At 47.2% G+C, this 26,485-nt stretch overlaps 1 protein-coding gene across 5 annotated transcripts in view; it reads left to right on the top strand.

Annotated features, from left to right (window-relative positions):
- GOLIM4 (golgi integral membrane protein 4) overlaps positions 1-26,485 on the top strand; it is a 508,200-nt gene that overhangs the window by 118,252 nt on the left and 363,463 nt on the right. For all 5 annotated transcript variants that reach the window (XM_069618504.1, XM_069618501.1, XM_069618500.1 and 2 more), the window contains exon 3: positions 11,694-11,743. In XM_069618504.1, the coding sequence (XP_069474605.1) occupies positions 11,694-11,743 (50 nt within the window). The remainder of the gene's footprint in view (positions 1-11,693; positions 11,744-26,485) is intronic.

The following is a 26,485-nucleotide window of genomic DNA, read 5'->3' as shown; positions in this document are numbered from 1 at the left end:
CCCTCACGGCCTGCTCAGCCTTTACCCATGTCCCCCATCCCTGGGGATGACACGGGAACGGACACGGCCACGACGGGTACCGACGGCCACAACGGGACTGAGCTCCCATCGCCCCCAGCCTGGGCCTCCCCGCCCGACGAGATCGGATCTTTCCATGCAATGATCACCAAGGCATCCGAGCTTTTTCAGCTCTGCCCCGAAGAGAAGAAGGTTACCAACGGCGCGAGGCCAAGAGGAAGACAGTCCTCGCTGTGCTTCTGCTGGATGACATCTGGGACGAGGGTCTGACCCTTCTCAAGAACCGGTCTACGACGCCTGCCAAGAGGGATCAGTACGAGAAGTAGTACCGGGTCCCCGACGCGGCCCCTTTGTGTCTTAGGGCACAACCCACCCCTGACTCGGTTGTCTCAGCGGCGGCCAAGAAGAAAGCGGGGGGGGCATCGGCCCCAGCGTCAACTTCCCCGCCGGACGGCGAAGGAAAGAAGCTGGACGCAATGGGACAACAAGTTATCTCGTCGGCGGCAACAACGATTAAGGCGGCCAACGCCCTTGCGATCGTGGCCCGCTATGAAAGGGAGTTATGGTGCAAGATCGCCCCTCTGTTGGACTTCCTACCGGATGACAAGAGGGCCGAGGCCCTGGAAATCTTGCAAGAAGGCGAAGTGGCATCGGATCACACCATTACGGTGGCAATGGACATTGCCGACACCGGTTTCCGCCAGCTAGGCAACAGCGTTTGCCTTCGACGACGAGGGTGGCTCAAGGCAACGGATTTCCGACAGGACGTACAAGCCAAGGTTTTGGACATGCCGTTCGATGGGAACAATCTGTTTGGGAAAACAGTGGATGAGTCCTTCCAAGCCATCAAGGCGGACACGGAGACAGCTAAGGCCCTAGGCGTTCTCCGGCAACGAAGGCCGTCCTTTCGGAGCACCGGAGGCAAGCAGGGTGCCTCCAAGGGATTCGGCAGTGGCTCCTCTACTTAGCACCAAGCGGCCCGCTCCTCATCTCAGGAAGCCTATAGAGGACGAGGCAAGTTGGGTGGACCCTGCCGTCGTCGCCAGGGAGGCCAAGGCGGCAAGGCGTCCTCCAGTCAAGATTGAACCGACAGCAGTGTCGGGCCCCCACCGAAGCACCCCGGTGGGAGGCCGGCTGGCGAAGTTTGTCAGCGTGTAGGAGTCCATCTCCACTGACCGTTGGGTGCTGGACGCCCTGGCTCAGGGGCACGCCCTCGAATTTCTAAAAAAGTGCCCCCGCATTCCACCCGTGGCCAGGAAAGAAAATCACGTCCCTTAACTGCTTTTGGAGGTAAGGGCGATGCTCAAAAAAGGTGCCATCGAGGTCGTCTCGAAGAGGCTCTGGTGCTCCGGAGTATACTCCAGGTACTTCCTCGTTAAAAAGAAGACTGGAGGATGGCGCCCCATCCTGAACCTGCGAGGACTGAACAAGTACATCAAGGCACAGAAGTTCCGGATGGTCACCCTCCAGCATGTGCTGGGACAGCTGGAGGAGGGCGATTTCCTGTCGTCGTTGGATTTGGAGGATGCATACTTCCACATCCCCATTCTAAAAGGACACCGAAAGTTCCTCCAGGTTCGTGGTCCAAGGACGGCACTAGCAGTTCAAGGCCCTCCCGTTCAGATTGAAGTCGGCACCCAGGGTGTTCACCAAGTGCCTCACACTGGTGGTGGCGCGGCTGCACCTGCAGGGGATCCACGTCTACCCCTACCTGGACGACTGGCTCATCCAAGCAAGGACAAGGGAGCTCGCCGTAGATCACACAGCGAAGACCGTCCAGCTGCTCACGAACCTGGGATTCTCCCTCAACTTTCCCAAATCCCACTTGGTCCTATCGCAAGTCGCACTGTTTCTGGGAGCCAAGCTCGACACAGTGGCGGGTCTGGCCTCGCCATCGGAGGAAAGGACTAAGGCCATCCTGGGCAAGGTGCCACGCCTGCTGGCCACGGACGTGGCCAGGGTGAGGTCCGTCAAGTCCCTCCTCGGGATGATGTACTCCTGCATATATCTTGTGTGCCTGTGCAGGCTTCGGATGCACCCTCTGCAAGAGTTCCTCTACGCCCGCTGGATCCAAACGACGGGCAGCTTCGAGGACAGGATCCCGCTCAACGAGACCTTCTGACGAGCGATCCGGTGGTGGGGCACCCGTGCTCATCTGACGGCGGGCAGAGACTTTCAGACCCCATCCCACCAGATAACGGTGACGACAGATGCCTCCCTGGAAGGGCGGGGAGCGCACACCGGAGAACTTCACGCGAGAGGCCTTTGGCTCCCGGAGGAGAAACCGCTTCACATCAACATCCTGGAACTCCGTGCAGTGTTCTGGGCCCTCGGGTCCTTTCTCCCGTGCCTCAAGGGCAAGTTGGTGAGAATCTTCACCGACAACACCACGACGATGTTCTACATCCGGAAGCAGGGAGGAACCAGATCCCCAGCCCTCTCCAAGGAAGCCCTGGATCTGTGGCATTGGGCTGTCGCCCAAGGGATGTTTCTAGTGCCCTTTCATTTGGCAGGGATAAAGAACACCATCGCCAACTCACTCAGCAGGGAGCTGCGCTCGTGCCACGAGTGGGAACTACGTCAGGATCAAGTGGATCGACTCTTCCGACGATGGGGAAAACCGCAGATTGACCTGTTTGCAACGGCGATGAACTCAAAGTGCCAGAGGTTCACCAGCAGGTTCCCCCAGCCGAGGAGCATGGGCGAAGCCTTCTCGTTCCCCTGGGACGGCCTGTTCCTATATGCGTTCCCTCCGTTGCTGCTCCGACTCGTCAACCAGCTCAAGAGGTCCCGGTGCAAGGATCCTTGTCGCACCGGCGTGGCCGAGGCAGATCTGGTTCCTGGACTTGTCAGCGTCCCCACCAGTCAAGCTGCCGACGGACGCGGATCTTCTCTCCAGAGAAGGAGCCGCCATACTTCATCACGACCCGGAGTCGCTGAACTTGCAGGCCTGGCTCCTGCAGCACTAGAGTTTGGAGGGTACGATATCCCAGCTGACTGCAGAGAGGTCCTTACAAAGGCCAGGGTGTCCTCAACTCTAAAGTGCTACGGACATAAGTGGAAGAGGTTCTCTGTCTGGTGCCGTGCACAGAAGATTAACCCTCTACGGATTACGGCCCCTCAAGTGCTGCCGTACCTACTGTCGCTGGCCAAGGCTGGACTGGCTCACGCCTCCATCAAGATAAATCTGGCTGCAATATCCCGATATACCAGAACCACAGGACGGGCGTCCTTGTGGTCCCATCGCCTGGTGAAGGAATTTATGAAGGGACTGTTCAGATTGTTCCCGCCGGTGAAGGCCCCTGCCCCGGCGTGGGAGTTCAATGTGGTGCTAACCAGGCTCATGGGGGCGCCATTAGAGCCCCTGCATTCGGCACCGTTGAAGTTCCTGTCGTGAAAGACTGCATTTCTTGTGGCCATCACCTCCGCACGACGAGAGGGAGAGATCCAGGCCCTATCCTGCAATCCTCCATACTTGACTTTTCACAACACGAGGGTGGTGCTGAGGACGCACTCCTCCTTTATGCCCAAGGTGCTGTCGGACTTCCACCTCAACGAGCCCTTGGTGTTACCTGTTTTCTTCCCGTCGCCTTCATCACCGGCTGAGAGGACTTTGCACTCGCTGGATGTGGCTAGAGCGCTGAAGTTCTACGTGGACCGCACGAAGAGTTTTCGGAAGACATCACAGCTATTTGTGAACTTTGGACCTGTGAACCAAGGGAAGGCTCTCTCGAAGGCTTCCATTTCCAGATGGCTCTCCGGCTGCATCATGCAATGTCATGGTCGGCAAACCGGCCGTTGCCTGGCCGTCCGAGAGCCCATTCGACCAGAGTTATCGCTGCTACCACGGGGTTCTTGTCTGGTGTGCCCCTGCTGGACATCTGCAGGGCTGCTACGTGGAGTTCGACGCACACCTTCACGAGATTCTACTGCGTCGACTGGGATTCCAAGGAGGAGTCCAGGGTCGGCCAAGCGGTGCTGCGCAACCTGTTCGCCTAAGGTGAGCATGGTGAGGAGGTAAGAATTGCTTAATGTTGAGTTTTTTATGTAATGCTTAATATTGAGCCTTTGCCACGTCCCGTTGGTTGTGCATGTGTGTACTGCTATGTATTCTTGTATTCATGAGCATGTGAATCCATGCCAGACCCCATGCTGGAGAAGGAAGAAGTTACTTACCTGTAACTGTTGTTCTCCAGCATGGGTCTGGCATGGATTCACATGCGAACCCTCCCTCCTACCCCTCTGCGGCTCTTCACTTGGTCATACTGCCACTTTGCGTGCTACCAAATCTGAAGATGGCTGCCAGAGGCGGGGCTTATGGAGAGGGCAGTCATTGGTTGGGTGCCGTATGACCCAGAGACCAGTGATTGGTTACTACTGAGAAAGACAGATCAGAAACAAAACTGATACTGATTTTTTCTTTACCGATGATTCCCGGCCTGACGACAGGGAATATTCATGAGCATGTGAATCCATGCCAGACCCATGCTGGAGAACAACAGTTACAGGTAAGTAACTTGTTCCTTCGATTGGATTAGGATGTTAAATTAAGAATATTTTCAATGGTAGTACTGCAATATTATGCAGGGTGTTATTGCACTGAGCGTGTAATGCAGCAGCCGAAGTGTATGAAAAGAGCTAGTGCAACTAAATTACCTGCCCTGCTCCCCACAAACCCCGTCGCCACGCGCGTCTCATGCACAATACAAACCCCCAAACACATGCTTGCACTGTTTAAGGGAGCGTTCAGTGCAGTGCACTGAAGTGCACGTTTCAACTTCTTCCTACACTTTTATTTTAAAACGAAACCATCCCGGAACAGTTTCTTTTTTAAAATAATTGTATCTGGGGTGACCAGACGTCCCAGTTTTGTTTGGACTGTCCCGGAATTTGGTGCTCTGTGTCTCCCTTTCTCAAGATTAGGTTTCCATTGGAAACTGCAGATGTCCTGTGTTTTTTTTTTTTTTTGTTTTTTTTGTTGTAGTAGTAGTTGGTCTTCCATCTGCCAAGTAGGAATGCACAATCTCGCACAGAAGTAATGCTGCATTTTACAACTTAAGATGTTGTTGGTGTGTGATCAAATAAACACATTATAATTCATTTAACAGTAACACTTAAACACCTTTCTCCTCCAAACGCTACTGAAGTGTATCGTGCCATGACATTAACTTTTAAGAGTTAGTCCTACTTTTGTTAGTTGCCCGGTCCCGGTTTTTTACTTTTTTCAAAGTAGAGGAGCACCGCTCCGCCCTCTTCCCCACTTTTGTAATGTGGTGAAAAAAAGTAGGGCTGCTTCAGTACAGATTCGAAATGTCCCAGCTCCTCTCCCTCAGGTCTTCTTGAACACTTTGTTGGAATTCGCCTTCACATTTATCGACTTGTCCATTGATCTTGTGGTCTTGACTTCTGTTAATAGTACATTCAGAGGAGGAGAGCTCTGTTGCAAGTCATTGTCGCACTTAGTTCTTTATTGCGTGCGACTTTATATTGGGAAGGGGGGGGGGCACCCAAACCCCCGGTACAGTAGACTGTTCATTCAAGAGGCGGAGGGCGAGTCTCCCCCGTGACAGATGTAATGCGATTCCGGCTTCTTGGAAATTTAATCACTACTGCTACAAGCTCGCGCTTCTGGAAACCCAACAATGATGTCTATTATGGACTGTGGTTGTTCTTGTTAAACGGTTTATATATATAAACCGGTTTAAATGCATGATTTACAAAAACCGATTCAGTCACGGTGCAGTTAAGGCCCGTTCATTTTGCTTCTGTTTGGGGTTGCTTTAAACCCGTGGAAGTAAAATCGCAGAAATAAAAATAAACGCTAGTCTTTTAAAACTTGTGGCAGCAGTTTTCCTAGACTTGTTTAATGTAGATTCGAATCAAAATATGGCGAGTGTGTGCTGCCATCTAGTGGCTATTATGCCGTATTACTGCGCCGGAATCCTCGCATTTTAGCGAACATAGACGAACAATCCGGTTTCGTCTCCACAACTGCACCGATGTAATGATAAAAGCAGTAACCTCATGGTTTAATGATATTACATTCATTGGATTCATTTTTTTCCCCAAAACAAATGGGCACTGTCCGTTATTTTAGGTTATTTTGTAACATTGTGTTTGTGTACGCTCCTAGCTCTATCACTTCCCACAGCTGGTCTGGAAAATTAGGGCAACACTTAACAAACGCGTCTTCATATTTCAATGTAACACTAGGGCATAATTAAAGGCCATCATGCAACGACTCACTGACTAACTTCAGTACTGATTAAAAGGACTAGAAACCGCCCTCATTGGTTAAACGGTAACTCTCGGAAGCATCACGAGTGATCTGTTTTCTGATCTTTCTGCATGGGGTCACATGATCACAAAGCATCACGAAATTCCTTCTTTCATTTCATCTCTTCTTTGGTCATTTCAAATCATACATGTTCGTCTAAAATCTGCTTCCCTTCGCCCCGCCTCTCCTCTTATTCCCTTTCCGACTTCCTCTGCAGAACAAGGTCTGGGATCCCTGGCGTTTGCATAATAGCCCCACTTCTGGCAAGCCTCCGTGGCTGTGAATGGCAGTGTGCACCAGCTGAGTAGCATAACGCCCCCAAATAAACCATCCTGTTTTTAAAAGCATCTCCTGACCTTTTGATATATTGACCGGTTTGATCTTCACATACATTATTTTACCCAGTTCTGAGGTCTTGGATTTTGTTCTGGTCCTCACGGGTTTTCTGTACAGAGTGCCTGCCTCCTTTATGCACACCCAGTTATTTGTCGATGTCGGTTTGCTTATCAAATGTGCAAAAAATGTTTGAAACGTATTTCAGTCTAAAAAACAAATGTGCGTCTTTTGCTTGACTGACTTGCAGTATGCTGCAGTAGTGCCGAACATACGTTTTAAGATTAGCACAGACGTGTTCTGTTGCTAGTAAGTACTAGGAGAAATATGAACAATGTAATCTTGCGCTGCGTTTATAAAAACATATTTCCCTTCACTTAAAATATCTTCAAGTGATGTGTATTCTTGTATTATAAAGTTAACTGCGATATTTTGCGAAGAGTCCCACAGAAAATACGCATTGGAAAAGCCAATAACAATTGAGTTTCATTTGGTAAAGTGTATTTTTGTGTTTTTGTTTGATACCTTAGCTATTTTAACCATATGTTCTTGTGTGAATGCATTAGTTGGTGACACAATGTGTGATTGTGTTTTCTTCAGTGAGTGGTAGTACGTACTGGGAGTTTATGTGCCGATTTTGAGTTAGGGGGGTTATAAATGGGTAGGGTTGTGTGGCTGGAGGATAAATCAACGGATCGGTGAATTTGTGTTGTGAGATGGTCTACAGCTGTGACTGCCTCGGCCCCCACTACCTCTCTGGATCCCTAGTGCTTCCCCTTCATGACCATGCAAAGTTCTTGCAGATTGAGAGTGAGTAGATCTGTATAACAGGACGTGTGTTGGAGGGAACAGTAGAGAATGCGCTGGTCACCTTCTGGCCCTAAACGCCATTAGCAAACCTTGGGTAAGTGGGAAGTGATACTGAAGGTTGCACATGTAGAATTCTTTCTCTCTCTTTCTCTCTCTTTCTTCCCCCACCCCCCCAACTGCCCTTCTAGTGATCAGGGGGGGGACGAGGCAGACTTCATCAACCAAAATACCCATCGACTCCATAACAAGCAGAAGTGTTACTATTAGAACATGAAACTCCAACAGAACCCGTGGTTGGTTGGCCAGACATGTGCTCCAACACAGTCTTAAACAGGCTAGTGGCATCAGATCTGGCTCTTCGTGTGCTGGTGACCGTTCGAAAGACATAAACCTTACCCCGATTATAATCGGGGTGAAAATCCAATGCCATTGCTTCATCAACCGGTTTCAAACACTATCTGGCAGCCAAGTGCTCTGTTGGCCTGCAAAAATATCTTCCCCACAATCCTGTGTGCTTTGGCTGTAATGGAACACCCTTGCACAGAGGTTCCAATTTCTGCCTTCCATGCATGTCCTGCAGAACACATTGTTGTCACATTGGACAGATGATATGGCATTTATAGCGCGCCTATACACAAGTGTTTCAAGGTGCGACGAGACAAGATAGGGGGAACAGAGGGAAGACAGACCACGATACTACTAGGCCAGGTGTCATTCAGATTGCACAAGTGCATGGGAAGGGGGAAGAGTGAGAGTGCGGGGGGGTTATGGTGGGCAGTGCAGTACATGAGATAAACGAATAAAAAAGCAGAAGCAAAGAGAAAGATTTTGAGATGATTCTCCTTGAGTTTCAGGGAGGCAGAGAGGCTGTTCCAGAGGGAGGCTCCAGCTGAAGAACAAAATCTACCACAAACTCATTGCTTGGAGAAGCGACTGACCCTGAGGGAGTCGGAGGCGGATGAGCAAAGAGCTCGAGAAGGAAGATATTTAGGAAGAGAGAGTTGAAAGTATTGAGGCCTCAGGCCCCAGAAGGCCTTGTGGACAATGCAGAGGGTTTTGAACTTAATCCTTGCAGCAACTGGGAGCCAGTGCAGAGATTTCAGTCCTGGAGAGATACGATCCCTGGGCTTGAGCTCAAGGAAAAGTCTCGCAGTCCTGTTCTGGATGAGTTGCAGAGGGTGGAGAGTAGAAGCAGGCAGATTTAGAAAGAGGCTGTTGCAATAGTCCAGCCTAGAGAGAACCAGAGCTCTGAAGACAGTGAGCTTCTGGGGTAAGGAGAGGAAAGGAAGAATACCTCTGAGGAGGTGCAGCTGGTAGTGTGAATTCCTAGAGATGTCCTAGAAATGAGGAGAGAAGGAGAGTGTGGACTGCTGACTGAATCACTTGAAGGGAGAGATGAAAAGTAGGACCAAAAAACTACAATTGATAATCTAACGGAGAGACCCATAGAAATGCTACCTCTGTAGTTCTGGTTGAAACTCATGGCCAAAGATATTTCTATCTTTCCAAACTGTAAAGCTCATATTGGCCTTCATTTGACTATTTTGCTAGCACTTTCAAGGCACTGAAGATTGGGTTTTGTTCCTTGGAAGACCACTGCACTTCTGGAGGTTCCATTGCGTAAAGCTCCACAATGCATGGTACTTGAATGAGACTTATAAATCATGTCTGCTTTTAGGCCAAATAAGAACTCAATTGCAAGCATATCTATACTGAAGTTGCTAAACAAACTCTCCTGTCACTTCAACGATCACTTTGCTTCAGCTTTTTACAAGAATCACTTATTTTTCTCTCCTGAAAAGCCCTGACTGAAATTGAGTGATTTTCAAAGATTGTTTGAATGGAACTGGAGGGAGCCCAAGATCGAGATTTACATGAAGGACCTTTCAACTGTAGGGTTCACTCTTTGGCCTCTTTGTGCTCTTGGCCAACTTGTCCAAGTCGAACCTATGCTTCTCCTGAGAAGTACAGCTTATGAAGGACCTCTGCAAAATGTAACCTAAATGGACTGTAAAACCTGCTGATCACTGGTTCTGGACCAGTTGTTGCAAATGGCTTGCTCCATTCACCCAGCCATTGAAAGGCTTTGGGTAAACTCCCAAACTAGAAGCGAAGAAAGGGTTTGAAAAATAATTCTGGTCAGCACTCTGCACTTCAGCCATTTATCATGGTTCGATACGACCAAAAGATGGGTCTGAAACTGTTCTGTATTTCTTTCTTGGGAAGATCTTCATTTGCTAGAAATTGCCCATTGGCAAAATACTCTGGCTGTATTGACCAAACCTGCCGTTTGCACATTGTAATATTAATATTTCTGGCTGAGTCTACAACCCTCTACTGCCGGCCCTATGGAAAACCTGTCCTTATTTTTCATAGCATTTAAGCATTTTGACAGCTTTATTTATGTTGTTGAATTTCTTGACATTGGCAAGAAAATGAGCGTCAAACGGTCTACCCTTCAAAGCCAGGCCAAATAGTAGAAATGCGCCCCTGTGCCTTCCTAAAGCAATTTCTTTATTCACATTTTCCTGCAAAGAGCCAGATGGGCACCACTCAATTGCAGCTTCCAGGTCAAAGTGAGTCCACCTCGTTTTTCCTTCAATTTGAATGAAAGGGGCCACACCATCTATAGTTTGTTCCAGGATTATATGTAGAGAAGGTTTCTGATCCTCCTTAGTGTTTCTATGTAAAAAAATAATTTAAAAAAATGAAAAGATAAACGATCACACACTGGACCCTTTACTTTGGAGGGTACCACTTTGTAAGTGCGTTTCTGCCTACATCAAAGGCTGGATATGCACATCTGTGACCCTCCTGAGCTCAAACTTTCCCACTTTGGAATTGAGTTTGAGGGTCCAAAAGTCGTGGGATGGTGAGGCAGAGGAACCAGCAGTCCCAGTTAATTTGTGGAGCCTACATGGGCATGCAGAGGCACATGTGCATAAGGTGGCATAGTCGGGCAACTCCTCTTCCAAATATGAGATTTGGAATGCTTCCTGTGGGACGTAGTTCTGCACATGGAGAGAAAATAACAGAAATGCACTTCAGATGAGTGATTTACTCGCTTACAAGAAACTCTTTTGTATATACCAATAACTAAAGATATTATTTATTAATTCCTGTACACACAACACATGGTTCATGTCCCCTTACTGTAGGTTGGCAGGAAAGCGAAGATGCATAACCTGATTCTGGAAATGCACTCTTCTTGTGGCATGTTTTCGTTGTGTAGTTTGTTTGCTGCTGTTGTTTGATGAGAAATTAAGATACTTGCAAGTATTTACGTTTCTGGAGGGCATGGACATTTATGCAGCAGCTGCCAATCTCGGGTAGTACTGTACGTTGACTATAACACTGCTGTGCAGTCTTGTGTGAGCAGACCTGGAGTTAGTTAGTCTTGACTGTCTTTCCCTTTTAAGTGTCAGCTTTTCCTCTTTAACAAACCATGAGACCATAAATCCTGCCGTACAGCCTTTGCCCACTCCGTATCACATGCCACTATCGTATCACCTAAAAGCAGCCGGCCCCATCCCCCCTGTTCACACAAACCATCTCCCAGGACTCAATATCGAGACATCTGATGGCTTGGAGTGTAGACAAAGGCGACACCAACTGGACATTGATGGCCTTCTTACTACCTCCACATCCGGTTTCCGCAGAGACACTCTGCCACTGTCTTTTGAATGTTAGGGGTTTGGTTCCTCTCACTAGATTATGGGTGTACCCTTTTTAAGGATAAAGTAGAAAATATGCTGCTTTAGTCACCATGAATTTTACGGTTGGGTCAACTACAGCGTTTGCTGTTTTGAAAAGTGACAAGCGATTGCAGGCTTGTACCTGAGGTCAAGAATATTTAGTTCCGAAAGACATTTTTCTTTCAACAACCATTCTGTTTGACCTAATTCAGACTGCGATGGTATGAGGCCTCCAAATAATGATGCAACTCTTGCACAGTAGGTTTGATTTGAATTTTTCCATCTTCCTACTGGAATTTTTTAAAAAGGTATTCTTCAAGTTTGGTATGCCTGCACGACCGCCCCCCCACCCCAAGAGTTCTTCTGGACTGCCGTGGAGAAAACATTGCTTGAATACTAAGGCTACTTCTAATTTTGTCTCTTTCTATCACCTCCCAGTTTGTAGAACCTAGAAAGTCATTGATTTGAAGCTTTCATTGGGTTATGTTTCGCATGTTACCGGCTTGAATTTGTTTGTTTAAAGTGATCAAATGGATTCTTTATTTTATTTTTTTGTCTAGATTTTCTTGTTTATAAATTGGAGGCACAAGAAACACTAAATAAAGGAAGGGTAAGTAAAACCGATTTAAATCTATTGTTAATGTAATGTTTGCAAGAAAAGTGTCAAAGGCAGACCAGTTATTATTTCTGTTTTGTTTTGTTACTTAAAGGGATATTGCCTACTCACGCAGTTCTAGTTACCAAATAATTAATCTTTTTTTGTATGCACTTGTTGCTGCGGTTCTTCCTGTTTCTTAGCGTTATAGTAGTGCAAAGCCCTACTAATCTTCAACTCTGTCTAAGTCAGAGATCTTGTGCATTCAGGTCAGTAGTTTGCTGTCTTTCACATGTGCAGAATACAAAAGAGAAAAATACCTTGTCGACAATCACTTTGTTGTTTTAGATGTGACTTTGTTGGGGTGATCAGGAAGGGTCCCCATGGTTACAAAGGGTTCCTGTTGTGTGCACCATATTGATGACTGGGGGTGGCGACAAGCTGGGCAACATTTTGCAATTTCATAGGTATCAAAGTGCCAGAAATGTAAACATATTATCTTGCCACATGCAGAAAGATAAAGCATTAAATCCACCAAATGTAAAATCATACATACACACTGATCTAAATACATGGGGAATTGAGGAATCTCAATATAGCGAGACTACTTGTACTGTCTATATGAACTTTGACTGCCGAAACTTAGTCGACGGGCCTCGGCCCTTCACAGTAGGGAGAGTGGGGGAGGTCATAACTTTCTTCTCTTTAAAGAATGCCTGTTAATATTCTTCCTTTCCCATCGCCGGGCTGCCATCATACTCCCATGTCCCGTCCCCTTTCCTCCATACTTGTGGGACATTGCATCCACCTGGACCGGACTAGAGCACTTTTTGTCCTCCTTTAATTTTTACACGGGGCCACTGCACGTGACGGGAGCCCCGCCTTCCTGGGCTCTGCCCCACACGTCCCCCTTCAGTCCTTTTCTCTACCTGGTCGGGTCGGACGCACTTGCATCTAAGGGAATTTTTTTGTCCTTCATATTCCTGCTCCGGTTACAGTCTTCTTTCTACAATCTATGCCGGAGCGTCTTTGGTTCGTGTCCTGTTCTTCGTGTGAACGTCGCTTCACAAGGGAGGATCCCCACTCTCTCTTTTCAGGAGCGCTTGGGCCTGGAACACCGGTGTGACTCTTGCTTCTACTGCGACTCCCTCTCCGCCCTTGCACTCCAATGTCGGCTTGTCAGGTCGAAGGAGATGTTCCAGCGGATTCCTCCTTCGCATTTGCAGCAGTTCATTGAAGAAAAAAGGAAGCGTCCGGTAAGTTCATTCCTTTTTTAGGGCTCCCCCACATGGGGACTCCTTCCCGGGGTCTTCTGGTTGCATGAGGGGCCCAAGTGGCTCTGGTACCAGGGCTCTCCCTGAGGTGTCCCAAAAGGGATCTAACCTGTACTCCAGAGTTTCCCTGTAAAGAGGCTGTCGGGAGTGGATCTTCATCCGAGGTTCCCCACCTGGGGGCTAAAGTTAAGCCCAGCATTCCTGGGGGCTGTTTACACCGGGGTAGTTCCTGAGGTTTCCAAATCTGGAACGAAGTGTACAGAGACCCGTCTAGAGGTTTACAATAGAGCGGCTAAAAGCACTGGGGTTACCCCTGAGGATCCCTGACTAGGGGCTATATCTAAAATCGTCAGGATCAAGGGGCCTCCTATGAGGGCTCTGGGGCAGTGGGTGACCCTAAGCCTTCCCACACATAATCCAGTGGTCGAACCGATCCTTCTGAGGGGGCAAAGAAGGCGGGCAAACACCTTAGGTCTTCAATTACTGGCTCTGCCGAGATTCCCTCACTGAGGGCCAATTCTTGAGCAAACTCTAAGGGGCTGCAAAAGCGCTTTAGACTTGCTAGCACTGGCTCTGCCGAGGTTCCCTGTCACAAGGAAAAAATGGAACATAAGTCCCCTGATAACCCTGTGGTGACCACCGCCTCACTGACACCTGTGACACTGTTAACCCCAGGCAAAAACAAAATGGCGGTCCAACCCCCACGGTCTGCGGCAGCCATTTTGACTACATCTCTCACCAACTTTCTCAATGGCTGATACTGAGAGGCCTGTTTTTGGGGCCAAGCAGCCTTTCCCTCGTAATGTGGATAATGGGAATCTGTTCCGCCAACCGATGGATTGGCATGCTCGTTTTCCACTGCCACAGTGTCGCTCCCGCCTCCGTCCGCTCCCTTGGTTTACGTGGATCCAGCTAGTGGAGGGCCGTCCTGGCAAACAGCCCCTTCAGAATCCTGGGGGTATGCCCCTTCAGAGTGGCCTTTATCCACTCCAGTGCCTAGGCCTTCTTCTGAGGATGCGTTTTTGGCACGTTCCAGGCCCTTATGCACTCTGACCCGATGAAGGCATACTTTAAGGATCTATTCAAAGAAATGTATCCTAAGACTCCTGAGTCCCCACCTGCTCTGGCTACTCCTCTGCAGGTTCTCGTAGTGCCACCTCCACCTCCTCTTCCAGTGGGGCCCCCTCCTCCACTACCACCACTGCCTACACTTTCACCTGTGCTTAAAGGAATGGTTCGGTCAAAAATGTGTATTGCCCCTACGGGTCGGCCATATGTTTTTAAGCCGAAGTCGCTCGATTTTAAAAAAAAATTCCTATGTACCTTACCCAAGTTTTCGTCCATGAAACGCACGCGCAAACAGGCATCAGGGAGCTGCCATTTTGTGATAATCCTTTCATTTCCCTCATCGCCCTGGCTGACCTGCTTTTGCGGCACTAAATCATATCCCCCGCCCCTGAGCCTGTCATCAGCAGACGCGTACTGCCCATTTCACAACGCCAAAGCACGTCTCGTGTCAACATTTGCTGCGCTTCAGCTAATGACGTGTTGCCATGGAAATGGCAGGATGCCTCTTTCCTCAATAAGTATAAACAGACCGTTTCACAACACACAGCAGCAGATTTTCGATTCCATTCCTCTCTCTGTGTTACTTTGAGTATTCTGCGACTCATTTCTGTGCTCTGGTCAGCTACCTTCGTTGCTTGTAGCCCGTGTGAACAGATACCAGTACCACCGCTATCAATTATTTTAGTTTAACACACAATGGCTACAATAATGCCCTACATGTACGAGCCCGAGTATACCAAGGAGGAACTACTGGAAAGGGAAACACGCGAAAACGATGGGTCTTCGGACGGCAGTTGGGAGGACGATTCAACAGCTGAAGAGCCTGGACCTAGTCACATGGACGGTGTTTCCACCTGGTGCACATGCAATCGGTGCGAGCTAATGCCAACCGAGGACGAGAACTGCTGCTGCTGTGAAAACTCGGGATGCGTGGCTTACATTTCGGAAGGCGAGCCACGACCGCAATGCATCACCGAGCTGCCAGACTTCAGGGCAGCCTGCCTCACACGGTCCGTGTTGAGGATAATGATGGTGCTTATGCACGAACTTTGCGCAACTGTTCGTCCTCGTAATCCGAGTAACGAGTAAGTATACTCTGCTTGTCATGCCACTCCTATTTCATGGTCTTCTACTATATCCAAAATTGCATATACATATCATTGTAACGCACGAAAGTCTTTCAATAGTGTGCAGTGTCTAGATAGCATTTGTCTGAGCAGAATGCCATTAGTTACAAGAATTGTCATTGACAACAAACGTTTATTAAACTTGTCTTGGTCTTTTTAAAAACAGTTTGTTTCATTCCTTTTCACAGGTGGTACAGGCTGGTGGCCTATCGTTCCTTTACATGGTGGCTTCACGGGAGGCTTGGACACCGCATTCGAAGAGTGATACCCGCCTGTGCCGTTCGTGCCATAAGAGAAACGTTCCCGAGTGACAGCGGTCAGTACAGGGGATTTTCTCTCGCTGTGCTGCAACCTGAACTGTACAATGTGTAAAGTTTTGTATTTTTGTGTCATCAAAATAAGAGACCATATATATTTTAACAACGGTTGTTTCGATTTTTTAAATCAATCAAGTGTGTCTCCATTCAAGGATGGACGTCGGACATCTGTGCTCGGAATGGGTGAAGTTCAGGTCGCTGTGAAGCGGGGTGGTCACTATCTAAGCTAACATAATATATTATCAATAATGCATACGCTAAATAACACTTGTTCAAAGTCTTTCAGTCGGTTATGTCTCCATAAAAGTCACACATATATCTATACTATCAATTACCATTGGATTATACAGGCCTTAGGTCAAGGGTCTTGACCACTATAATACACTGAAGTGTGGGTCTGTGCTCACAAGAATCTCCGGTATGTGGCATTTGTTATTGATAGGCAACGATATACTGCACTAGGGGTCTAATGTTAGTTGGGGATCTGCTAGGTGGGCATCATGGCGTGGTCAGTGGTCTGGCACATGAAGAGAGTACCTTGCAGGGACACAGGGTCAGAATGGCAGTAAGTTTCCACTGGCGAGGGTGCGTGGGCAAGGACACGTTTGTGGAGATGAACGAGCCATGTGCTTGGTTCAGGCTGGTTCACATGCAGGACCGTGATCTCAGAGAGTGATGCGTTACATTTATTAGCTGTTGCAAATACCTCTGGAGTTTTCCAGTCAGAGTGGGAACGAGGCTGTGGGCCATGTGCTCTGCACGCTGTACTATCGCAGTGAGGCCTGGTCACCAAAATGGAGTGGAAAGGGGGTACAAAAATGGATGCCCCGTGTCCTGCTCAGTGTTCCCATCTACGCGAATGTCATCCAAAGTTAACATCACGTAAGGGCAAGGGGCGAACCCACTACTGGAGGCACTTGGTACGAGTTTCTACTGAGAAGTAAAGGATGAGAGGGGCCTGATGGCCCCTCGCTCCCACACACTTGCCTGCACGCCAAAAGGCGGTTCGCACCCGGGGATGAGCGCTGGCATGTGGGGCTGTGACGGGCGCAAACGGCCAAGGTGCCAAACAGCATGTACACTTCAAAAGGTATCCCACACCCAGGGGCCATCGCTCACATGGCCTCCTCAGACCCTGTGTCTCCAGGCAGGCCTCCCCTGAGGCAGGCCGCCCCCCTGCAATAAACCTAATACCACGACATACACACGTCATTCATTCACAAACACACCCCTGTTTCTAATACTTTATAAACCACTTGATATGTCTCATGAGAACATCTTTGTGCTTTGCAAGTCAACTCCTGAACCTTCTACCTGAGAAGCACTGAGATCTATACTAATTTGCTCGTCGCCGTGCTATCTGTGATCGCTTTGAGCAAACTCGTCAGTGTGCTACCTGTGGCCATCTACCTGTTTTCCTGCAACATACTGCTCGGCCTGCTGAATCCAACTGTTTGTTGGTCAAGGTAAGGCCATGTATCCTAGTCATATTTCGGTCATTTTTACATTTCAATCTATTTGCTATTACAGAACCCAATAGAGCTATGGTCATTGGTCTCATTGCTATTGACTTGTGTTTCAATTGTTATGCTATCAATAGATCTATTTATTTTCATCTGTGTCAATTGTCATTGAATTGCATCTTTCGGGGGTCCAGTCTTTAATGTAAGCATCGTTCCTTTTTGTGCAAGACAGAACATCCAAGGGACGAGTCACATGTTCAGAGTTTAGTCACATAATTTAAAACATTTCTGTAACTTATGCAAATACTAAGCCGCACAGGATGAACTGTATCCGGCGACCAAAACAAACCTTGCATTGAGCATGGTATGGTTCATTTACTTTTTATGACATTTTTGTTCATCAAGGTTTTATAATAATCTTGATATTTACTTTTCAGAATTTTCAACAATGCCTGCCTGTTCGATTAGCGGTTGCCCTTCGAAGACACATGCTAAATCTGAAGGCACTACAATGCATGTATTCCCGAAAACTGTTGATCGAATAAGAGAATGGGTCAGACATTGCGGATATCCACTGGATGAGCTGGAAAGTAGAGTCCAACAAGTCTGAGGACAAGAGGGGTGATTGATACCGCATCTGCAGCCGGCACTTTCCCTCGAACATGTACACCACATCTTGGGTAACAAAGAAGAAAAAACGGCGATCGACAAGAAAATTGCTTGCGAACGCTATTCCCACTCTCTTCGTCCACAACCCGCCACTAGTGAGTCAAGTATCCGTTTTTAGCTTTAGGCCTTGCAGTAGTGTGTAGGTAGCCGAATGGATTCATTGATATTTTAGGTGTTGTTTCCAATTTGTAATACTTTCGACATTGATATGAGTGTGTAGCTTTTTGAATAATGACATTTATCAATATATTATTTTTAGATTTCATAACCCACAAACGAAATCTATATATGGGCACAGGGAACTGTGCTATATTGCGCATTACTCAAGTATTCTGTCTCCTTACATGGCAATTGTAAATATTGGCATTTCATTATCAAACAATAATTTACCTTTACAACTTCTTGAGTATCCCTTGAATCTGAAGCAAGAACATTCTACTTCCGTCACGTGCTCGCAGTTATCAACCACTTCTAGCGCGTATCAGGTAATCATACTTGGCTATTCCGCTACAGACCTGTTTTATGCATGTCAAGTAATAGTTTGTATGTATCGTGTGATTTATTTTACCAATTGTTTGGTTAGTGCTTTCCAATTGATATACACCTTAGTTGTCGTCCCCTGATGTTTGTTTTCAGTTATAATTAGTGTTATCCATACTAATGCAAGTACTGTCTTTCAGGGAGATGCTGAAGCGTCCACCACATTGACAACAGCCCTAGATGTTCTTCAGCAGCACGAGGTATGGATACTGACAGCTCAATCGACCGTAATCATCAGGACTGGAACACTTGTCGTTTGATCTACACCATGTTTCATTTGTGGTTAGCCGTTGATATGTACCTGTGCGGTAGACCCCAAGCGTGTGTTGTGTTTTCAATATTGTAATCCTTACTAATGCAAATACTATGTTTCAGGCAGTTGTTGAATCGTCAACCCACGCACTTGATGCAGAGCCTGACATTCAAGTAATTCCGGTGGAAGTGGGACCATGCGGATACGAATCGGCACAACAGCATTCGGAAGTGCGCACCACATTGACAACAGCCCTAGATATTCTTCAGCAGCATGAGGTATGGATACTGACAGCTCCATCGAGCGTGATCATATAACGTGATTCCATTTGCTATACTTTCTTCCCTATTAACGCAAGTACTGTGTTTCAGGGAGACGATGGAGCTTCCACTACAATCACAAGATCCCATTTAGATGATGCAGATGTAAAGAAATCGGAGAAATAAGTCGATTAAATCTGATCATTTTTAAATATTCCTTGATTCTTTTGGACAATGCAACATTTGTGGTTATCTCTTTATATGTGCCTGTGCCGTTGACCCCAAGTGTGTGTATGTTTACAATATTGAAAACCATACTAACGCAAGTACTGTGTTTCAGGGAGTTGCTGATGCCCCCTCTTCAATACAATCATTCGTGGCAGTCCATGCAGAGCCAGAGGTATGGATACTGACAGCTCCATCGAACTAGGTCATCAGAGCTCGAATACTTGTCGTTTGATTGTTCCACACAATGTTTAAATCGTGTTTGGCTATTGAGATGTACATGTGTGGTCCTCACGTGTGTTTTATGCTAACAATATTTTGATACACAGTAATGAAAATACTATGTTTCAGGGAATCGTGGAGCCTCATTCCGTGCTGTCTATGCGGATACAGAAAATATAGTGGTTGCAGTGCAAGAGGAAGGGGAGACATGCGGATACGTATCGGAGCAACAGCGTGCAGCTGTTGAAGGTCGAGTCAAAAAAATTGCAAAGAAAAGAAACAAAAATAAGGTTAGTTATAAACAGTTCATAACTTTAGAAATTTTTTTGTGCTGGGGACTATTTTATGTTTTTTTCAAGTCAATTGTACTACACTTTATCTTGTGTTTATACTGAACATCCCTTTTCCAATCTTTCCTCTAGTTACCCGTGGGTCTACGAACTATACATACACAGACAGTGAAGCAAATGAGAGATGTTGCTTGCCAGACCATTTACACTATGGAGGCTATGGAGGAACCATTAATTCAGACGCGGCGTGTCGAGACTCGGGATTCTCATGTCCAATGTACAGAAAGTAAAATGAATGTGTCCGGAGAATGCGGCAAAGTTGTATTGGACCATTGCTACAGTACAACCGCACCACCGCAACAACATGATACTGGATGTATTGAAGATAGCTCTGAAGTAGCCGCAGATCAATTTACACAATCTACACCCGCCAAAAAATTGCCACCAAAAAAGCTGTCAACATTGTTGTGTTCTCCCATAAATGTTGAAGTAGCAGATATTGAAATGACAGAGAATGAACCAGCAGCAGCATTCACCGACGCATCAGAACTTGATAGCAGCGAGATTTCTTTCAAATGTGGTGATATGTCGGCAACATCACAGGCCGAAACAACGTTGACGCAGGATGACAGTGTAATGAAAGAGGACAAATACATAGTATTCGACAGTTGTTTGATGGATATTATAAGTATGTTGAAATGTGGGCATTCCGTCAGAGGGAAAGTATGTGGGAAGCCATTGATTCATGTGACTCGTCAAAAACAAGGCAGTAACGTCACAATACATGCCGCCTGTAGATTACATCATACGTTCTCATGGTCTGCACAACCGATGCTGGGGAAACTGCCAGCAGGCAATCTACTGTGTGCAGCTGCATCACTTTTGTGGCTCCAGTTTTAGAAAGTTAGTCTTTCTTTCAGTTTGTGGGACTCCATTTCATTTCAAAAACGCAGTACTACAAATACCAACATGATTATCTGTTTCCGGCCATTAGTGATGCTTTGAAAATTGAACAATTGTCTCTAGCAAGTACATTCGAAGGCAAACGATTCAGGCTAGCCGTCGATGGACAGTGCGACAGCCCTGGATTTTCTGCCAAGTACTGCACCTACCACTTTCAGGACATGGATAGTAAGAAAATTATGAGTTTGGTGGTCGTGCAGGTAACACAATGTACATCCTCAGTGGCCATGGAGAAACTAGGATTTATAAAATCAGTGGAATATCTGCAATCGAGGGGAATGCAGATCAACCTCATAGCCACGGACAGACACGTTTCAATTGCCAAGACAATGAGAGAGCAGTTCCCACATATTAAACATCAATTTGATGTATGGCATCTTGCTAAATCAATCAATAAGAAAATCTCGGCTGCAGGGAAAATAAAAAGGTTTGGAAAGTATTTCAGAGTGGTCACAGTCTATCGGCAACCATCTTTGGTGGAGCTCCAAAACTTGTGAAGGGTCAGTGGAAATACTACTTGAAAAATGGCGGTCACTGATGCACCACTGCACCGCTGGTCAAAAAACCTACATTTCCACCAATGTGAACATGGCCCTTTGTCCCCTATCAAGAGATTTGAGGGGACTGACAGAATTCTGTCACACAGGAGGTTTGGAGGTGTTCCACAATATGTGCCTAAAGTACAGGCCAAAGCGCTTGCATTTCAGCATACAGGGCATGAGACATAGGACTCTACTTGCCGTCTTGGCCCATAACGAGAATCTCGGCCGTGAACAATCTAGGACTAAGGGTAATGTAAGGATGCCTCGCTACACTAAGGCCTTTTCAAAAAGAAGTAAGCAATGGGTGATCAAACCAGTCTATGAGGAAATGGAGTTCGACTTTGTCAAAAGCCTTATTGTTGCTGTATTAGAGAAGCACAGATATGGAATTTTTAACGTTTCTGTGCAGAGCACTGATCCATTGCCACCCAACATTGCCACTGTGCCATGTCCACCCAAAGGAGAGCTGGTTGTGAAGTACAAATCCCGGTTGAAATAATTGTAATACGATTGTCTTTTTGTAAATAAATGTTATTGTACAGTGTGCATACAAAGTACGCTAACCCTAAACCCTACCTTCACCATCCTGGGTGCCGAACTACCTGGGTGTCATCTTTGAATTCTCTCTCTATTCACCTCATATTGCTGACCTTGTCTATATGTGTATGTATATATTTTTGTTGATGCAACTAATTTTCGCAATCTCTTATAAATGCTGGGCACTGTTAACCGAGGGGAGGCTTGTGTATTGCAAATAATAAAACAAACAATAAATCTCACTTCCATCTCAACTCCTCGGGTACTTTATACTTTCCCTGACCTTCCCCAAAAAAATAAGTCTCAATAGTTATGGTTCTTTGGGGCTTCAAAGCTTGCAGACAACGAGGACAAAATTGGGGGCCTTAGAACGCGCCAAGCGAGCCTTTGCAGATGGGAGAGAAGCCAGTTCGCATTTGCACATTGAGGCGCACTACATAGATGGATTCGAAACTTCAAGTTCTCACAGATGGCTTTACTACGGGATGTTGCAAAGAAAGAATGTATGCTCATTTCTAGTGAAGGTCAGCGGCTTTGATTTTCAGCTTGCGCCCTGAAGAGACCCACAACTCGCACTGGCAGTATAAGGTTCTATTGTTTTTTGACCTTGAGAGACAGGGACCATGCCGAAAGAACTTCATTTGAAGGGGGGTTGGGGGGTGTAATAACGTAAGAGACGATAAGGCAGAACATTCTTAAACTAGACCGAGTTTCATGTTAGGTCAGTATACGAAAAATCGTTGTCAAGAGCACAGTGGGATTTACGGACTGCATTACGCAGAGACACAATGGAAATTGCAAATATAATGTAAGTAACTCTTTAGACGCTTTTATACCGGAATGAAGAATTAATGAATGGATGCATGACGAATGAATGAAGAGCTTTGAAAACGTTTGTGGGATCGTCCTTGTGGCGGGCACATGGGCATGCAGGTCCACATTCCACACGCATGTAGACAAAAAGTCGTTTCTCATTGTGTACTAACCTCGATTTATTTTGTTAGTTTTCGCATTGATTTTAGAGCCGAACATACTCCATTGCACTATCCTTGAAAGCAAATAGTTTCAGCTCGACCGTAATAAATAAAATGAATAATATTAATAAAGATCGGCTGGCGAGACTAATTATACATTTTATGTTTTCAAAACAGGTATATACTTCCCTTTTGCCACTGCCACCAGTTTCAGACCCCGGCAGACGGTTTCTTCAACCGCCAGCTGCAGTTTAATGTAAACAACTGCACCATTCTGATGATCTTATGGGACGATCGCCAAGGGCCCATATGTTCTTACGCGGTACTAGCGGCTACAAGCAACATATCAACTTTTACGCTGGCCTAGTGCCTACTTGATGGAACAGCCTTGCGGTTCAACGTGCGACAAAATTGCTTCTTTGAACGAAAACCAACACCATGTGTACCATAAAGGAACAGCGCGTGACTCACGATAAAATTTTACGGATTTGCGGATAGAGATAAAAGAAAATAAATGACTTTCAGAGTTCATATGGCAATTGCTGAATATTCTATAAACATTTAATGTCAAATAAATGTACTTTACCAAATTTACCGTGTTGCTGTTTGATTTTAAAGTACAGTTTCATATTCCGAATTGTGGCACGCTGTGTTGTGAGCTGATCTGTGTTGGTTTCCGGGTTCTGTGTGAAGTCGCGTAGAAGACTAGGCGCGTTTGCCTATGCAGCACAGAAACGTCACGGAGAGAGGCAGGGAATATGAATGTTTTGATAATGTCAGGCTCAGGGGCGGGGGATATGATTTAGTGCCGCAAAAGCAGGTCAGCCAGGGCGATGGGGGAAATGATAGGATTATCACAAAATGGCAGCTCCCTGATGCCTGTTTTCGCGTGCGTTTAATGGACGAAAACTCGGGAAAGGTCCATAGGAAATTTTTCTAAAATCGATCGACTTAGGCTTAAAAACACATGGCTGACCCGTAGGGGCAATAAACATTTTTGACAGAACCATTCCTTTAAGACTCCCGCTGCACAGTCAAGTCTGCCCACGGGGTCTGAGGTGCCATGTGCTGCGGATAAAGATTCTGTTCCCGCGGCACTGGATGATGATCAAGCGGGCAAGGGTGGCGACGACCCGCCCGCTCTATCCAAGCCTTTCATGACTGGGTAGTGGATATGATGGCATTGCTAGATATTTCAATACCCGAGCCTCCGGCTCCCCAGCAAGGTATACTTTCTGGAGCCTTTACTTTGTTGACACAGGAGTGCACAGGCCTTTTCCATCAAAAGGTTGTCCTGGCCAAAGCCTGCAAGGTCTGGGAAAAAACTCATTCTGGGCAGCACGTGAACGGAAAAATTGATGCTTGCTACCAGCTACACGCCTCAGAAGACATAACCTTGACTGCATGTCCACTCCCCTCTTCGACAGTGGTGGCAGCAGCTACGCTCCAGTCTAAGCCGTCCTCTACATCCTCCATGCAGCATCTCAAGTCCTTTCCAGGGAGGACAAGCTTCTAGAGCCCATTGGGAAATAAGTATTTTCTTATTCGGCTCGTCAGCTGCAACAGGATAATACAGAGGTCATCCTTCCAGCTGCTAATCTCAGGCTGTGAAGGAGCTTGCTGAGTTTCAGGAATGTATTCCCCCTGACGGGCTCGAAGATTTGATGGGCGGCTTATCAGATGCAAAAGTTCTGGCTCATAACCTGCTGAACGCTGCTGTCCATAATGTCAACACTTCCGCTCGGGGCCTTATGGTTATGGTTGGCGTAGACGTCTCTTGCCAAGTGTGGCTGCATGCTACAAAGTTCTCGAAGGAGGTTCAGGACAAAGTACTTGATCTTCCCTTCGAAGGTACAGAACTATTCCACTCCTCCACTGATGAGGAACTCACCAACGCAAAGGCAAGCACGCAAACAGCTATATCTTTGTCGGTCCTTTCCAAAACCCCAGCTAAAGCAGCTTGTACTCGGAGTTCGGGGTCTCAGACAAGGCCCTTCTCTGGTTTCAGAGGGTTCCAGAACTGCTGTGTGTGCCCTGCAGAAGCTCCTACTGGTGGGCCTCGTCGCAAGCAGCAAAGGCAAAGTGGCTGGTTTTTCACTCGTTCAACAGCTTCCTCTTCAGCAACTGGGGTGTCTCACAGCCTATCAAAAACCATCTAAATGTTTTCCATCAGTCTCACAAGACTCTGGTGGGAGGACGAATAGCGTCTCATCTGGAGGCGTGGCAGACCATCACAAAAGACTAATGGGTTTTGTCTGTCACCCGGACGGGCTTCTACTTGCCCCACCCTCCTACTCCACCCTCTCACTACCCTCTTCAGCAGACTGGTTCACCCTCCCTCAGAGCCGGGGTACAGAAACTTCTAGACCTCAGAGCAGTGGAGCCTGTTCCCTTGCGGGAGCAATGGGAGGTGTATTGCTCCTGTCGGTTTACAGTGCCCAAACCCAACCAGGCTGGCTTGCGCACTATCCTCTTCCCCTCCAATTTCAATCTCTTTATACCCCAAGAGAAATTCAAGATGATTATGCCCCGCCACATAAAGTCCTCTCCCCAGAAGGGCGATTGGATCAGTGTGGTAGACCTTCAGGAAGCCTACATGCATATCCTGATCTGCAGCCCGCACCGGAAATAACTGCCGTTCTCTGTGGGAACGGAACACTGCCAGTATCGAGTACTACTGTTTGGTCTCAGCTCGGCGCTGCGTGTCTTTACGAAGATGATGGCGTCATCGCATCATCCCTCAGACTGCAGGGAGTTCATGTATATCCATATTTGGATGATTGGCTCCTGCGCAGTCTTTGGCTACTAGCATCAACGGCCAATCTTCAGTCACTCCTCCAGCTCCTGTTCCATCTAGGGCTGTCTGTGAACTGGTCAAAATCGTCTGATGGTTGCTCAAGACTTGATCTTTCTAGGGTTCCGTTGGGATACTGTCAGTACCAGAGTGTTCCTCCCAGAGGACAGGATTGCAGACCTGTCAACCATGTGCCAGCTTTGCTGCAGTCCTCCCACATGTCAGCCTCAAGGTTCCAGAGACTGCTGGGCCTTATGGCCTCTTGCGTGTTAGCTCTACCTCTTGCACGACTGAAAATGAGGCACACTCGGATTGCTCTCGCGGAGCTGCTGGTCTCAGGCTACAGATCCGGACTCCAAGAGGATTCCAGTTCCATCCTCCATGACGGCGGATCTTCAATGGTGGTCCTCCACCAGAAACCTCCTCCCAGGAGCCTTGCCCACAAGTATCAGTGATCCATTCTGGTATGCAATGTAAATCACTTTACAGTGATACCATGACCATATTTTTCATAGTGTACTTTGAAACAATGCTATGTGATGCCACTTCCTGTTTTGTAAAGGGGTGGAAGCTCAAATTCGATCGCGTCCCGTGATGTCACTTTGGGGTGGGGTCAGATGACATCACTTCCTGCAATGTAATCCGAGGTCAAGGTTTGTGTGATGTCACATCCGTTACACCTGGCATTTTGGTGAAATGATGCACCTGGTGGGAGGATCACCTGGGTGAGGGGTCTTCGGGGAGTTGGAGTGAGATAGCCAATGGTAAGACGCGGTATTCCCCCTTATTTTGTTTATCCAACCCATGCTATGTTTTAGGAAGCTCAGAGGTCCCAACTCCCACCCATCTCCCTTTTTGCACAAACACTGGGCCAAGGAAGAGGGTGACTGAGAGTAACCAGACTAACTCTCCCACATCGTACTGGACATGTCCCGTTAATCTTGTCAGGCAAAGTCAGGCACTTTACTCTAAGTGCATACACCTGATACCGGTTGGCTCTCCTCGCACAAATAAAAGGCAGAACCCAGGGACACACTCTGGGCAAGGCAGAACATGTGTACAAGCAGAGCTTCTGGGGCGAAGGCAAACCTACTGGAGCAGAGCGACGGATCAAGGGCCTAGAGCAGCAGGTGGAAAACCCTGAGAGCTCCCTAACAGAGGTCGTTGCCTGCGGCAGGCAGCGGAAAACATGTGGAGAAGGCCAGAATCCATAAGTGAAGACTGCATTGTGTTTCAAGG

Source organism: Ambystoma mexicanum, chromosome 10 (assembly GCF_040938575.1).
Source record: "Ambystoma mexicanum isolate Mex_15411 chromosome 10, UKY_AmexF1_1, whole genome shotgun sequence".
Lineage (NCBI taxonomy): Eukaryota > Metazoa > Chordata > Amphibia > Caudata > Ambystomatidae > Ambystoma > Ambystoma mexicanum.
This window is presented reverse-complemented; position numbering and strand designations above follow the sequence as displayed.